Source organism: Budorcas taxicolor, chromosome 4, assembly GCF_023091745.1.
Source record: "Budorcas taxicolor isolate Tak-1 chromosome 4, Takin1.1, whole genome shotgun sequence".
Taxonomy (NCBI): Eukaryota; Metazoa; Chordata; class Mammalia; order Artiodactyla; family Bovidae; genus Budorcas; species Budorcas taxicolor.
Window position 1 is genome coordinate 103,404,492 of NC_068913.1, and position 14,580 is coordinate 103,419,071.

At 43.4% G+C, this 14,580-nt stretch overlaps 1 protein-coding gene across 1 annotated transcript in view; it reads left to right on the forward strand.

The window, feature by feature from the left end:
* Window positions 1-311: 311 nt before the first annotated feature.
* Window positions 312-14,580, forward strand: part of AKR1D1 (aldo-keto reductase family 1 member D1) — a 50,172-nt gene continuing 35,903 nt past the window's right edge. The window contains exon 1 of the mRNA XM_052638483.1: window positions 312-404. Within this exon, the coding sequence (XP_052494443.1) occupies window positions 312-404 (93 nt within the window). The remainder of the gene's footprint in view (window positions 405-14,580) is intronic.

Here is a 14,580-nt window from a genome sequence, read left to right on the forward strand (position 1 = left end):
ATCCTGTAAGAAGTCAGATTGCTTCCTTTTATCTTTAAAATCAATTATTTGTAGAGACGTAAGCATAAGATCTCAATGGGTTATTACCTACATGCTTTTCATAAGTTCAAAGGACAATCTCAGTTAGGATTTTCAGAACAACCTTAAAAAAAAAAAAAAACTAAACAAGTTGAGAAATCTCTTCCCTCCCACTGCTCCTCCCTCCGGCTGTCCTTTCTTTGATTAAATAGGCATTAGCACACCTTCTCAAAAGGACTGCTCTGTGGTGTTCACTATCATCTCTGCAAATTTGAAACCTCAGACTCTCCCAGATGCACCTCAGCGCTCTGAATCACTGCATACCTCTAAGTGATGGGAACAGCATTCCTATCATTGGACTTGGTACCTACTCGGAACCTAAATCGGTAAGCTTGTCTCTCCCTCTTTTTTTTAAATGAATGCTTTCCTAAAGGATAATCTGCCATTCATTTTGAGTGGACTTCACTGATTTAATTTTTGTAGTAATGAATGGAACCTTGAAGGACAGCTATTTGGCTGAATGAGTACTGAGCCAGAGGTTAAATCGGTTTATGATTTAAAAGTATCTTGACAACGAATGGGACCTTTCTGCTTCTTTTACTAAAATTCGGCCTGAATACTGATTATTAGATTGAACTGAAGCACATAAAATTTCTGAGTTTCTGGTTTATGATTTTCTTTAAGCTCATATTTGAGAATTTTTAGTTCAGTCTAACAAAACTTTTAGTGAAAACCTACCATATATGAAGCACTAGGGGCTTCTCAGGCGGCACAGTGGTAAAGAACCCGCCTGCCAATACAGGAGACATAAGAGAAGCAGGTTCAATCCCTGGATTGGGAAGGTCCTGTGGAGAAGGAAATAGCTACCTATTTCAGTATTCTTGCCTGGAAAATCCCATGGACAGAGGAGCCTGACAGGCTAGGGTCATGGGATCACAAAGAGTTGGACATGACTGAGCAACTGAACTGAACTGAACCAAAATAAAGGGCAGTATGTCTAGAAATGCTACTGAAATTTGAATGATCCTGAGTGAATGAACTCTGTTAAGCTAAGTATAAGTTAGGCAGAGTTGAGGCAGGACATTGTAGACAGAGAGGGAAGCACAGAAGCACAAAGTTAACAATCTAAATGCCTCTGCTTAATTTTTCAATGTGCATGTGTGTGTGCATGCATGCTCAGACACTCAGTATGGCTCCCTATAAATTATAGGGTAGAGGACACACTCCTTATTCACACCTGGGACTTTATGGTTCAGTCAAAACCTGTCAGTTCAGCAGCATCCACTACCACTCTTCCACCTCTCCCCACGTGTGAAATATAGCTCCTCGAATAACTCACCTATCTCCATGACCTTGAACATGCTGCTTTCCACCTGGAACATCCTTTCTCCTGAGCTGGTTAATTTTTACTAAACCTGCAAGACTCAGCTGAAGGATTCCTCTCCTTAGAAACCTACCTCCAAGCCACCACAGCTTGCCCCTCCTGTGTGTTCAGGAACCACTTTGTGCTCAACTCTATTGAAGCAGTTATCACACTGCATTGTAACCACTGCTTCTCCGCAGTCTTCCCCACAAGATGTAAAATCCATTAGGAAAGAGACCATTTCTTGTTCAGCTCTATACTCCCAGTATAGTGTTTGGCATGTGCTGGGTGTTCAGCTAATGCTTGTTAAGTGAATGAATTTGTGAAAGGAGATGCATATATATATATATATATATATATATATATATATATATATATATGGCTTCTGAGGTGGCACAGTGGTAAAGAATCCGCCTACAATGTAGGAGATTCGAGTTTGATCTCTGAGTTGGGAAGATCCCTTGGAGAAGGAAATGGCAACCCACTCCGGTATCCTCGCCTGGAAAATTCCATGGACAGAGGAGCCTGGCAGGCTACAAGTCCAAGAGGTTACAGAGTTGGACACAGCTGAGTGTGCATGCACACCTGTGTGTGTGTGAGTGTGTGTTTCTGTGCACGCACATACATGCATCAGAGGCCATGGAGATGTAAAGGTTTACAATAATAATGGCTTAAATTTTCTTAATACCTAACCATGTGCCAGGAACTAGTTCTTTACAGTACATGCATTTTCTGATTTAATCCTCACAACAGTATGAAATACTATTTTATCCTGTTTTACAGATGAGGAAACAGAGGCATTGAGATGTAAAATAAAATCTCCCAAACCTAAAGAAGAGAACCGGAATGGGAACCTAGGTAGTTTGGTCCCAGATTGTACCTTCCGAATCTCTATACTATATTGCCTGTTATAACTATCTGTTATGTCAGTGAGGCTGCATATGTTTATGACTTTCTCTGTGTATTTCTATATATGAAAGTATGTAGGTCTATATATCCAGAAAGTACTTAGGATGAATACATGGGTAGATAGATAGTTAGGTAGATGGGTAGAATGATAGATCTAGAATATGAATCTGATTATTTCACTCCTCGGTTTAATTATTTCAGTGACTCCCTATCAATTATATGACTTCTTATTTGTGCATCTATCATTCTTTCTACCTATCTCCTGAAACTCAGTGGGGCTCCAAGTGTTGCATTTACCAATAAAAATTATTAAGTGCCTAGTAAGATTAAATGCTACAGGTTAGAGACATTCAAAAGCAGTCGTGTGTCATCCCCCAAAAGGCTGCAACTCATTTCAGAAGATAAGACATACTGCAATTAGAGAATATGGCGTTAGTGCCGTCCTATACTGCGGTGCACCAGCCGCGTTTGCGAAAAGAAATGCAGAGCTAATCCTATGTCTCACAAAATTCAAAGGTGAAGAACACAGCCCGCCATGGAAGATTTGGGGGAGGAAGAGACAAGGAGCAAGGTTTCTCTTAGCCAGAGCACTCCTTACATTCTGTTCAAAGCCACACAACAGACAATTCCCTCACTACCGACCCAGGACTGAAGAGGCAGACACTAGGGGTACCTGTGCCCAAGTCAGTCGCTGGGAAATCAAAGTATCGTATTAGATTTAATGTCAGACTCTTTGTCTGAGGGCTGCAATCTGAGGCCCAGATTCAGTCTTCTCCCCTTATTGGGCCTGAGGTTCTTTACAAAACCTTTCATCTCTCAAGAGATGGAAGGAGAATGACAGGCTGAAGTAACTGAAATCCTTTACAGTTTGTGTATATATAATCAAGTCAGTCAGTATTTGTCCTGGGATCCTGTTCCATTTTGATACAGGAGTTAAAGAGCAGCAGGCGCCAGGGAAAGATCTAGGCTTATCTTGAGGGAAGGCTGGGTGGGTGCAGAGGTGAAAGGCAGAGATAAAGAAGATTTAACAGCAAGCTCTCCTTTGGCGTCTGCCCAGCTGGGACTCCACTGTTGCACACGCAGCAGGAACTGTAGCTCAGCAGCCCAGAGGAACGTTACCACGCCGTTGTGTGAGGCCAGCCAGCCCAGCTTCTTATTTACAAAGACTTTTTTCTCTCTCTCGTAATATGCCCAACTTATAAAGATTGTTCATACCTGTACAGTCAGGGGATTTGAGACGAAACAAACATATAGTAGCATCAAGTTCTCTGTGCACTTCCTCACTGGAGGATCACTAATGAAAACTGAAATGTACACATCATCTCTGTACTGTTTCTCTAAGACAGCTTCCCAGAATGTTTTCATACAGGGATGAGATTATCTATAGTAGCCTCCCAATAGATTACTCTTCTTCCTCTCTCTATATATATCTCTGTTGGAGAAAGTCTGATAGGCAAGAGTTTTGAATGCTGTTCTTTTTTCTGCTTTGATAAAAATTAATTTGATTTTTTAACACATATCAGCCCATGAATTAATAACCAATGTTTTTCAAAAACTTCAAATAAAACTCAAGAATGTTACTAAGTGTGTAAATGACACAAATATAAGACCAACTGCAAGTAGTTCGGAAAATGGGCAATAATTCAGTAAATAATTTTGTGTGCCTAACCATGTATGAGTGGGTTCCCAGGTGGCTTAGTGGTAAAGAATCCTCCTGCCAAACAGGAGACACAGGTTTGATTCCTGGGTTGGGAAGATCCCATGGAGAATGAAATGGCAACCCACTCCAGTATTCTTGCCTGGGGAATCCCATAGACAGAGGAGCCTGGTGGGCTACAGTCCATGGGATCACAAAGAGTTGGATACAACTTAGTGAAAGTCCGTCAGTCATGTCTGACTCTTTGCGACCACATGGACTGACTATACAGCCCATTGATTTCTCCAGGCCAGAATACTGGAGTGGGTAGCCTTTCCCTTCTCCATGGGATCTTCCCAATCCAGGGATCAAACTCAGGTCTCCCACATTGAAGGGAGATTCTTTACCAGCTGAGCCACAGGGGAAACCCAAGAATACTGGAGTGGGTAGCCTATCCCTTCTCCAGTGGATCTTCCCAACCCAGGAATTGAACTGGGGTCTCCTGCACTGCAGGCGGATTCTTTACCAACTGACTTAGTGACTAAGCAACAGATGTACGAGGCATTTTTCTAAGCAACACAGGGATGAAAACTATGGGTTAGAAACAGGGACTTAAAATCTGTGGGTGACTTAAGGCAGAAAAAATAAATGCACATAAAAATAAAACATAAGGAAGAGCTGAAGTGCTTTAAGAGAGACAGCACTTATTTGAAGATGAAAGTAACAAAAGTTACAGGGTTATAACTGAGGCAGTACCCCCTCCTGGGTGGCCCAGGTTAAGATTTCTGTCACTATACACAATTTTCACACTCTGAAGAGTGAGTCAAAAGCTTTGCACATGGGGCAGAGAGAGGGAAGTCCAAGTCCTTAAGTACAAACCAAGGAGGAGCCTAAAACATCAAGGGGACTCTGTGATGGAATACTGCAGTGAGGAAGAGAGATTGGTGTCGACCCTGAATACATGGGCAAGTGAGAATTTAAAACCAAGGAGTAGGGTCTGGGTCCATGAGTACAAAATTATTAAAAGGAAACTTGGGGAATAAGGGACTGCTGCAGCTGCTGCTGCTAAGTCACTTCAGTCGTATCCTACTCTGTGACCCCATAGATGGCAGCCCACCAGGCTCCCCATCCCTGGGATTCTCCAGGCAAGAACACTGGAGTGGGTTGCCATTTCCTTCTCCAGTGCATGAAAGTGAAACGTGAAAGTGAAGTCATTCAGTCGTGTCCAACTTTTCAGGACCCCATGGACTGCAGCCCACCAGGCTCCTCCATCCATAGGATTTTCCAGGCAAGAGTATTGGAGTGGGGTGCCATTGCCTTCTCCGGGGAATAAGGAACAATTCTTGCTAAAGCAACCTAACAGGATTCTTGCTGAAAAGAGGGAGTGACTAGACATCTGGGACACAGTTCAGTTCAGTTCAGTTAAGTCACTCAGTTGTGTCCGACACTTTGCAACCCCACGAACCGCAGCACGCCAGGCCTCCCTGTCCATCAACAACACCCAAACCCATGTCCATTGAGTTGGTGATGCCATCCAACCATCTCATCCTCTGTCGTCCCCTTCTCCTCCTGCCCTCAATCTTTCCCAGCATCAGGGTCGTTTCAAATGAGTCAGCTCTTTGCATCAGGTAGCCAAAGTATTGGAGCTTCACCTTCAAGATCAGTCCTACCAATGAACACCCAGGACTGATTTCCTTTAGGATGGACTGGTTGGATCTCTGCTGTCCAAGGAACTCTCAAGAGTCTTTTCCAACACCACAGTTCAAAAGCATTAATTCTTCAGCACTCAGCTTTCTTTATAGTCCAACTCTCACATCCATACATGACCACTAGAAAAAACATAGCCTTGACCAGATGGACCTTTGCTGACAAAGTAATGTGTCTGCTTTTTAACATGTTGTCTAGGTTGGTCATAACTTTCCTTCAAAGGAGTAAGCGTCTTTTAATTTCATGGTTGCAGTCACCATCTGCAGTGATTTTGGAGCCCCAAAAAATAAAGTCTGACACTGTTTCCACTGTTTCCCCATCTATTTGCTATGAAGTGATGAGACCAGATGCCATGATCTTCATTTTCTTAATGTTGAGCTTTAAGCCAACTTTTTCACTCTCCTCTTTCACTTTTATCAAGAGGCTTTTTAGTTCCTCTTCATTTTCTGCCATAAGGGTGGTGTCATCTGCATATCTGAGGTTATTGATATGTCTCCTGGCAATCTTGATTCCAGCTTGTGTTTCTTCTAGTCCAGCGTTTCTCATGATGTACTCTGCATATAAATTAAATAAGCAGGGTGACAATATACAGCCTTGACGTACTCCTTTTCCTATTTGGAACCAGTCTGTTGTTCCATGTCCATTTCTAACTGTTGCTTCCTGATTTGCATACAGGTTTCTCAAGAGGCAGGTCAGGTGGTCTGGTATTCCCATCTCTTTCAGGATTTTCCACAGTTTGTTGTGATCCACACAGTCAAAGGCTTTGGCATAGTCAATAAAGCAGAAATAGATGTGTTTCTGGAACTCTCTTGCTTTTTCCATGATCCAGCCGATGTTGCCAATTCAATCTCTGGTTCCTCTGCCTTTTCTAAAACCAGCTTGAACATCAGGGAGTTCACAGTTCACGTATTGCTGAAGCCTGGCTTGGAGAATTTTGAGCATTACTTTACTAGCATGTGAAATGAGTGCAATTGTGTGGTAGTTTGAGCATTCTTTGGCATTGCCTTTCTTTGGGATTGGAATGAAAATGGACCTTTTCCAGTCCTGTGGCCACTGCTGAGTTTTCCAAATTTGCTGGCATATTGAGTGCAGCACTTTCACAGCATCATCTTTCAGAATTTGAAAGAGCTCAACTGGAATTCCATCACCTCCACTAGCTTTGTTCGTAGTGATGCTTCCTAAGGCCCGCTTGACTTCACATTCCTGGATGTCTGGCTCTAGGGGAGTGATCACACCATTGTGATTATCTGAGTCATGAAGATCTTTTTTGTACAGTTCTTCTGTGTATTCTTGCCACCTCTTCTTAACATCTTCTGCTTCTGTTAGGTCTCTATCATTGCTGTCCTTTATTGAGTCCATCTTTGCATGAAATGTTCCCTTGGTATCTCTAATTTTCTTGAAGAGATCTCTAGTCTTTCCCATTCTATTGTTTCCCTCTATTTCTTTGCACTGATTGCTGAGGAAGGCTTTCTTATCTCTCCTTGCTATTCTTTGGAACTCTGCATTCAGATGGGTATATCTTTCCTTTTCTCCTTTGCTTTTCACTTCTCTTCTTTTCACAGCTATTTGTAAGGCCTCAGACAGCCTTTTTGCTTCTTTGCATCTTTTTCTTGGGGATGTTGATTCCTGTCTCCTGTACAATGTCATGAAGCTCCGTCCATAGTTCACCAGGCACTCTGCCTATCAGATCTAGTCCCTTAAATCTATTTCTCACTTCCACTGCATAGTCATAAGGGATTTGATTTAGGTCATACCTGAATGGTCTAGTGGTTTTCCCTACTTTCTTCAATTTAAGTCTGAATTTGGCAATAAGGAGTTCATGATCAGAGCCACAGTCAGCTCCTGGTCTTGTTTTTGCTGAGTGAATAGAGCTTTTCCTACTTTGGCCTCAAAGAATATAATCAATCTGATTTTGGTGTTGACCATCTCGTGATGTCCGCGTGTAGAGTCTTCTCTTGTGTTGTTTGAAGAGGGTGCTTGCTATGACCAGTGTGTTCTCTTGGCAGAACTCTATTAGCTTTTGCCCTGCTTCATTCTGTACTCCAAGGCCAAATTTGCCTGTTACTCCAGTTGTTTCCTGGGGCACAGTGGAGTATGAGAAACATGATTTCAGTGGAGTATGAGAAACATGATTTCATATCAAGAGTGAAGAGATATAGATGGTGAGAGGGTATGGTTAAATGGACGTAGCAGAATTCTTGCTATGCTTGGACAGAGCAGAAATAAGTATGAAAGTCCATGTTCGAAAAGAGTTCAAAGGAGCCTGATTAGAGGCTGGTCCATGAAAGAATCATTGTCAGGGTTGAGGCTGTTTTCACAGTCTCTGCCTAAAGGGACCAAGGATGAGGCAGGAACCATAAGTAAATGGTCCTGGAGAGCCAAGTCTGTTTCTCAGCTTTGTTCTGCTTTCCCATTTTGATAATAGATATGAGTGCAAGCAGTGGTAAAGAATCTGTTTGCCAATGCAGGAGATGCAGGGGGCTTGATTTCAATCCAGGAGTCAGGAAGCTCCCCTGGAGAAGGGCATGGCAACCCACTTCCATATTCTTGCCTGGAGAATCCCATAGACAAAGGAGCCTGGTGGGCTACAGTCCAGGGGTTTGCAAAGATTCGGACATGGTTGCACATTCACAGGTATATGTATGGGTGCAAGAAATGCTTTCTTCTTCACTACAAAATAAAACCAAAACACACAAAAAACAAACAAAAACACATGCACGTAACACTCAGGAGACGACTGACGGTACAAGACACAATAAAGTACCAGGGATTTCATGTGCTGTTCTAAACGAACATGGCAATTTCTCCACTACGGCCAGTTGTCATTCATAAACAAAAGTTCAGTGTGGCCTGATCTCACATTTTTCAGAGAATTTTGTAAAGTAATTAACATTTTTTAAGTAATGGCAACTCATTTATATTATTGTAAAAAACTGTGTGGGCTAGCATTTTAAGGGTCAAAAAAAGTAATTCAGCTGGGGTTTGTTTTTACTTTTAGTAGAGTGAATATTCCGAGTTCCATGCAGCACTTGTGACCCCTTCACACTCACTCCCGTCACAGAAACCCTGGTTCTTAGAAATCAAATACCAAGAACTGACTTCTGCATTTTATATCATTCCTCTCCAGAGGCAATGAATACTGTGCATCAAACTGGAAAAAAAGAAAAAGGCTTGGTGGTTGAGGTAGATGGTAATAAAACAAAATACCAGGGAGAAAAACGTAGATTCATATTTCAAAGCCATTAACCTGCCAACGTTAAAATGGATTAAAATGAGCAGAGATGAAATATACAGAGATCAAGTGAGATGGCTTCCATAATAAATCAGGCAAAAGGTAATAAGAACTTGAACTTGGTTGGTGGCTGTGAGGAATATAATTTGGCTGGAGCCTAGAAAAGGAATAACCTGGCTGAAGGATACAAATCATGGAGTAGATTCTACAAAGCTCCAGCTACCAATTGGGTCCAAAAAAAGGAGAATGAATAGTAGCTCCAAGGACGAACATGGATGTTCCATGCCCAGGTTACTACATTCTTTGGATCTAAGGTTTTGAGTTTATCTGAGTGACTTACTTTTTATTTTTCACCTACTCCCTTATTTTTTTTTAAAAATTTTAAAATCTGAAATATACAGAGGGGTGAGTACTTCTTCATTCTTATTTATTTTTATTGAAGTATAGTTGTTTTATAATGTTGTCAATTTCTGCTGTATAGCAAAGTGATTTGGTTATACATGTATATACATTCTTTTAAATATTTTTTTTTCCATTATGGTTTATCATAGGGTATTTTTTAAATAGGGGAATACTTTTAAAGCCAACGTCTGAGTAACCACCACACAGATCCAAAATTAGATATACCCACCCACAGAAACCCTCTGTGTGCCCTTTCCAGTCCAAAGCCCTCCTTTCCTCAAGAGGTAATTGGTCTTCTAACTCTAATGGCAACTATTTTCTTGCTTTTTTCTAAAGGTCATTCAACTTTTTTCAGGTAGATTGCCTGGTTCCTCTTCATTTAGTTGTTCTTGTGGGTTGTCATCTTGTTCCTTCACTTGCAACATATTTATTTGTCATCTTGTTTTATCTAATTTCCTGTGTTTCTGGTCTCCTTTCCATAGGCTGCAGAATCTTTGTTCCTCTTGCCTCTGTCCCACTGCCCACTGGTGCAGGTTGGTCTAGGGGTTTGCGCAGGCTTCCTGGTAGAAGGGCCAGGTGCCTGCCCTCTGGTGGTGGAGCTGGGTCTTGTCCTTCTGATGGGCAGGGCCATGTCAATGGGTGTGTTTTGAGGTGGCTCTGAGCTGGGAGGGATTGGGGGGCAGGAGGAGAAGGGACGACAGAGGATGAGATGGCTGGATGGCATCACTGACTCGATGCACGTGAGTCTGAGTGAACTCCGCGAGTTGGTGATGGACAGGGAGGCCTGGCGTGCTGCGATTTCATGGGGTCGCAAAGAGTTGGACACGACTGAGCGACTGAACTGAACTGAACTGAGCTCAGTACTCAAAAGACAGTACAACCTGTCTTCTAACGGGTGGAGCTGTGTTCCTACCTTGTTGGTTGTTTGGCTTGAGGCTTTCCAGCACTGGAGCATGCAGGTTGATGGATGGGGCTGTCTTGGGGCTGAAATGCAGACATTTCAGAGAGCTCACTCCAGTCAGTATTCCCTGGGGCTTCTGTTACCAGTGTCCTTGCCCCAACAGTGAGTTATAGTCTACCTTCATCTCCCCGAGAGACCCTCCAAGCCCAGTATGTTGGTCTAGCCCGGGTTCTCATGGGGGTGCTCCTTTGTACTGGGTCCTAGTGCACATGAGACCTTGTGTGTGCCCTCCGAGAGTTGTTGTTGTTCAGTTACCGACTCTTTGTGACCCCACGGACTGCAGCATGCCAGGCTTCCCTGTCCTTCACCACACCCCAGAGCTTGCTCAAACCCATGTCCATCCAGTTGGTGATGCTGTCCAACCATCTCATCCTCTGTCGTCCCCTTCTCCTACTGCCTTCAATCTTTCCCAGCATCAGGGTCTTTTCAAATGAGTCGAATCTTCACATCAGGTGGCCAAAGTATTGGAGTTTCAGCCTCAGCATCAGACCTTCCAATTAATATTCAGGATTGATTTCCTTTAGGATTGACTGGTTTGATCTCCTTGCTGTCCAAAGGACTCTCAAGAGTCTTTTCCAACACCACAGCTCAAAAGCATCAATTCTTTGGCTCTCAGCCTTCCGTATGGGCCAACTTTCACATCCAGACATGACTATTAGAAAAATCATAGCTTTTACTATTTAGACTTAAGTCAATAAAGTAATGTCTCTGCTTTTGGATATACTGTCTAGGTTGGTCATAACTTTCCTTCCAAGGAGCAAGCGTCTTTTAATTTTATGGCTGCAGTCACCATCTGCAGTGATTTTGGAGCCCAAGGAAATAAAGTCTGTCACTGTTTCTTGCCCTCCAGGAGTGGAGTTTCTGTTTCCCTAGCCCTGTGGAGCTCTTGCTTTCAAGTCTCACTGGCCTTCACAGCTAAACGCTCCTGGGGTTCTTCCTCCTAATATTAAACTCTCTGACTGTCACGGAGGGCTCTTTTTATGTGGCAGCTTCCCTGTGCAGCCTGCATGGATTTAATTTTTTTGATGCAAGGGTTGCTTTTAGTATAGATATCTGTGTGTGGCTGATGCTGTGGTGACCAGAGCTATACTGGATATGGATCAGGGCTTCCCCTTTGCTCTGTGGTTGTCCCTGCTCCGTCAAGGTGAGGTCTGCTCCCTAGTTGTTGTAGTAGAGCCCAGCCCCCCCCCCCCTCCCCGCCCCAGATCTGTTTCTTAGTTGTATTTCTGATCTGTGGTGTGAGGGAGGCAGAAGTGGAGCACTCCCACTGGGAGAGAAGCCACTCAGCGACTTCTCCCCTGGAGCTGGTCACCTATGGGTGTCCTCTGTTGGGTCACCTTTCACCTGTTGTGCAAGCTCTCAGATTACACACTTGGTACTGCTTTCAGGAGCTGGCTTTGTGTCTCTCAGATATTGTTTTCACCAGGCCACCAGGACAGATCCACTGAAGTCAGCACCCAGGTTGCAGTAATCATGGATTTGGCCCTCTGTGGGCACTATGGAGGCAGCTCAGACTCTGGCCTGGCCCAACCCCCCTGTTTAAGTGCCCACAAAGTCTACAGCTGCTAAAGCTAGGCCCTTCTTGGACATAGGAGCCCTCGTTGTCTGCTTAGAAGTTTTGCAGGCACTGAACTTACAAAGCTGGTCTCAGGGGTGTCAAGTTGCAGTTTTTGCAGTTATGAGAAGAGATTTCAGCTTTTCTTCCTTCGTTGCATGGCCCTTGGGGCTCAGCTATAGTTTGAGCACCATCCCCACGTGTGGACCACCCAAGGGGTCTGCTCCCAAGGCTGTCCTGGTGCACATAAGTCAGCCTTAGTGAGGAGGGGAGTGCGGATGCAGTGGTGGCCAGGGTCACAAGAAGGAAGCCTTTCCTAGTGCCCAGGGAGGCAAGGGCCACGTGTGGGGAGAGAGGCTTCAGTGGTGGTCCCACCTCTTGCATGTCACTTAACAACGGTGCTTCACTTCTACAGTGGTCTGCGTTTCCTCCACAAGCATTCTCCGCTGCATTTTTCCTCACTCCCACCCCCTTAGGCTGTCTCCTCATAGCCAAGAGCAGTGCTCTCCACAGGCCTGCTCACCAAACCCCCAGTTTAGCACCCAGCCCTCATGTGCACTGGCAACACATCTCTCAGGCTGGGGCACGCAAGGTTGTGGCACAGACCATCTGCAGGTCTCAGTGTCCTGCCTCAGTCAGTTCAGTTGCTCAGTCGTGTCCAACTCTTTGCAACCCGATGGACCGCAGCATGCCAGGCTTCTCTGTCCAGCACTAACTCCCGGAGTTTACTCAAACTCATGTCCATCGCGTTGGTGATGCCACCAACCATATGATCCTCTGTTGGCCCCTTCTCTTCCCACCTTCAATCTTTTCCAGTATCAGGGTCTTTTCAAATGAGTCAGTGGTTTGCATCAGGAGGCCAAAGCATTGGAATTTCAGCTTCAGCATCAGAACTTCCAATGAATATTCAGGATTAGTTTCCTTTGGGATGGACTGGTTGGATTTCCTTGCTGTCCAAGGGACTCTCAAGAGTCTTCTCCAACACCACAGTTCAAAAGCATCAATTCTTCAGCACTCAGCTTTCTTTATAGTCCAACTCTCACATCCATACATGACCACTAGAAAAAACATAGCCTTGACCAGATGGACTTTTGCTGACAAATTTTGACTGTTGTTGGATTTCTTAGAAATGGAAACATACTGAATGCACTATTTTTTGATTTGCCTCTTTTTCCTAATATTATGTTGTAAGATTCACCGTATTATTGCTTCATCGGCCATTTTTATTGCTGCATAACATTTACTTAAAAGAATATATCAGTATCTGTTGGGAGCCAGCGTAAGAAACTCCGCCCATGACAAAGGTCACGAGGAAGGAAGCTTGGCGTACGCAAAGGCGTGATCAAGTCTCAGGAAACCCCCTGTTCCCGAGCATCTACCCCCAAAACCAGAGTACTTTACGGGGAGCTCTCCCCCATAACCATTTCTCTCAAAGAAGGAGTTAACTTGCAGCTCCAGTTAGTAAAAATTCCTGGGCGTGACAAGAGTGTTTCAACTTATGAACTCTGGAGGTTCTCTGGCCTGCCTGATCAGGCTCGTCCGGCCGCATGTGATTGTTTACAGCCTCCCAACTGTGAGAGGCACGGGATGTTTTAAAACTTTCTAAATACAGACTCTTTTGAGAAGTTAGAAGATCATTAGTATAGTATTAGTAGGTTGATTAGGAATTATATTGGTGAAGGGTTTTTTCATTTGTCCTGCCAATAATTACTGCTAATTCCCTGCCCTGGGTGTGACAAGGATGTCTCAGGTCAAACCTCTCTGCTGACAGACTAGCTTGTGTGACAGCCTCTCAGCCATAAACAGCACAGAGAGTTTGGAGTATTAGCATAGGGCTTTTTTCATTGATGAGTCAATGATTGCCATCAGGCCTCCATATCCTTAGGCACCTGGGACTGTATTAATCAATGTATTTGGAATATGGAAAAGGAAATATAGTAGTTTTTGATGTTAACAATACTAGACTTTTTGAGTTAATGAATCTTCTCTTTTGTTATAGATCACTGTACTTTGTTATAAATCACTATAAATCACTGTGTCCTTGCTATGCAAAAATGTAACTTTATCACTATCTTAAAACAAAATAGATCTTAAGGGGAACATTGGTGAAGGGTTTACATTTGTTGAGCCAACATTTGCTGCTAAAACTTCCTATTCCTGCCCTTATAATGAATATAACTAGCATATAGGAAAAATAAGCATTAACCTTTAAGATTAATCATGTTAAACCTTAGGTTAAGTAAATTTCTTTCTTGATTGTAACTCACTACACCCTCACCCTATAGGAATGCAACTTTATTTGGAGGGTGGTGCCCGGTTTAAGAAAAAATCACCCCTGGAAAAATAAGTTTTCTGGTTAACTGACCGGTATCAGAAAGGGCCATAAAATGTCAGCAGACCTCATGGCCAAAAGATGATGAAACCATAAAACCTTTGTATAATTTTATATGAAGCACATGATTGTGACAAGGGTCAGGTCTGCTGACCCCCGCGTGACTTTGTATTCATCCCTGTGTATAACAAAAAGGTATATAAACAAACCTGAAAAATAAAGAAATTGGATCAGTTTCTGGAAAGACTGATTCCCCCGTGTCATCTTTTTCTCGCTCCCCGTTTTCCTGGCTGAATTCAGCCTTTTTTTCTACTACACTATCTGTTCCTAATCTCCCTCTATATCTGTAATTAAATAAGTTTTTTCCAGGACGCCGACTCCATCCCCACCTTCAAATTACCCTGGATCCACCGGGGCTGGACCCCGGCAAGTATCTGCATTCTATTGGTGGGCATTTGTATTGCT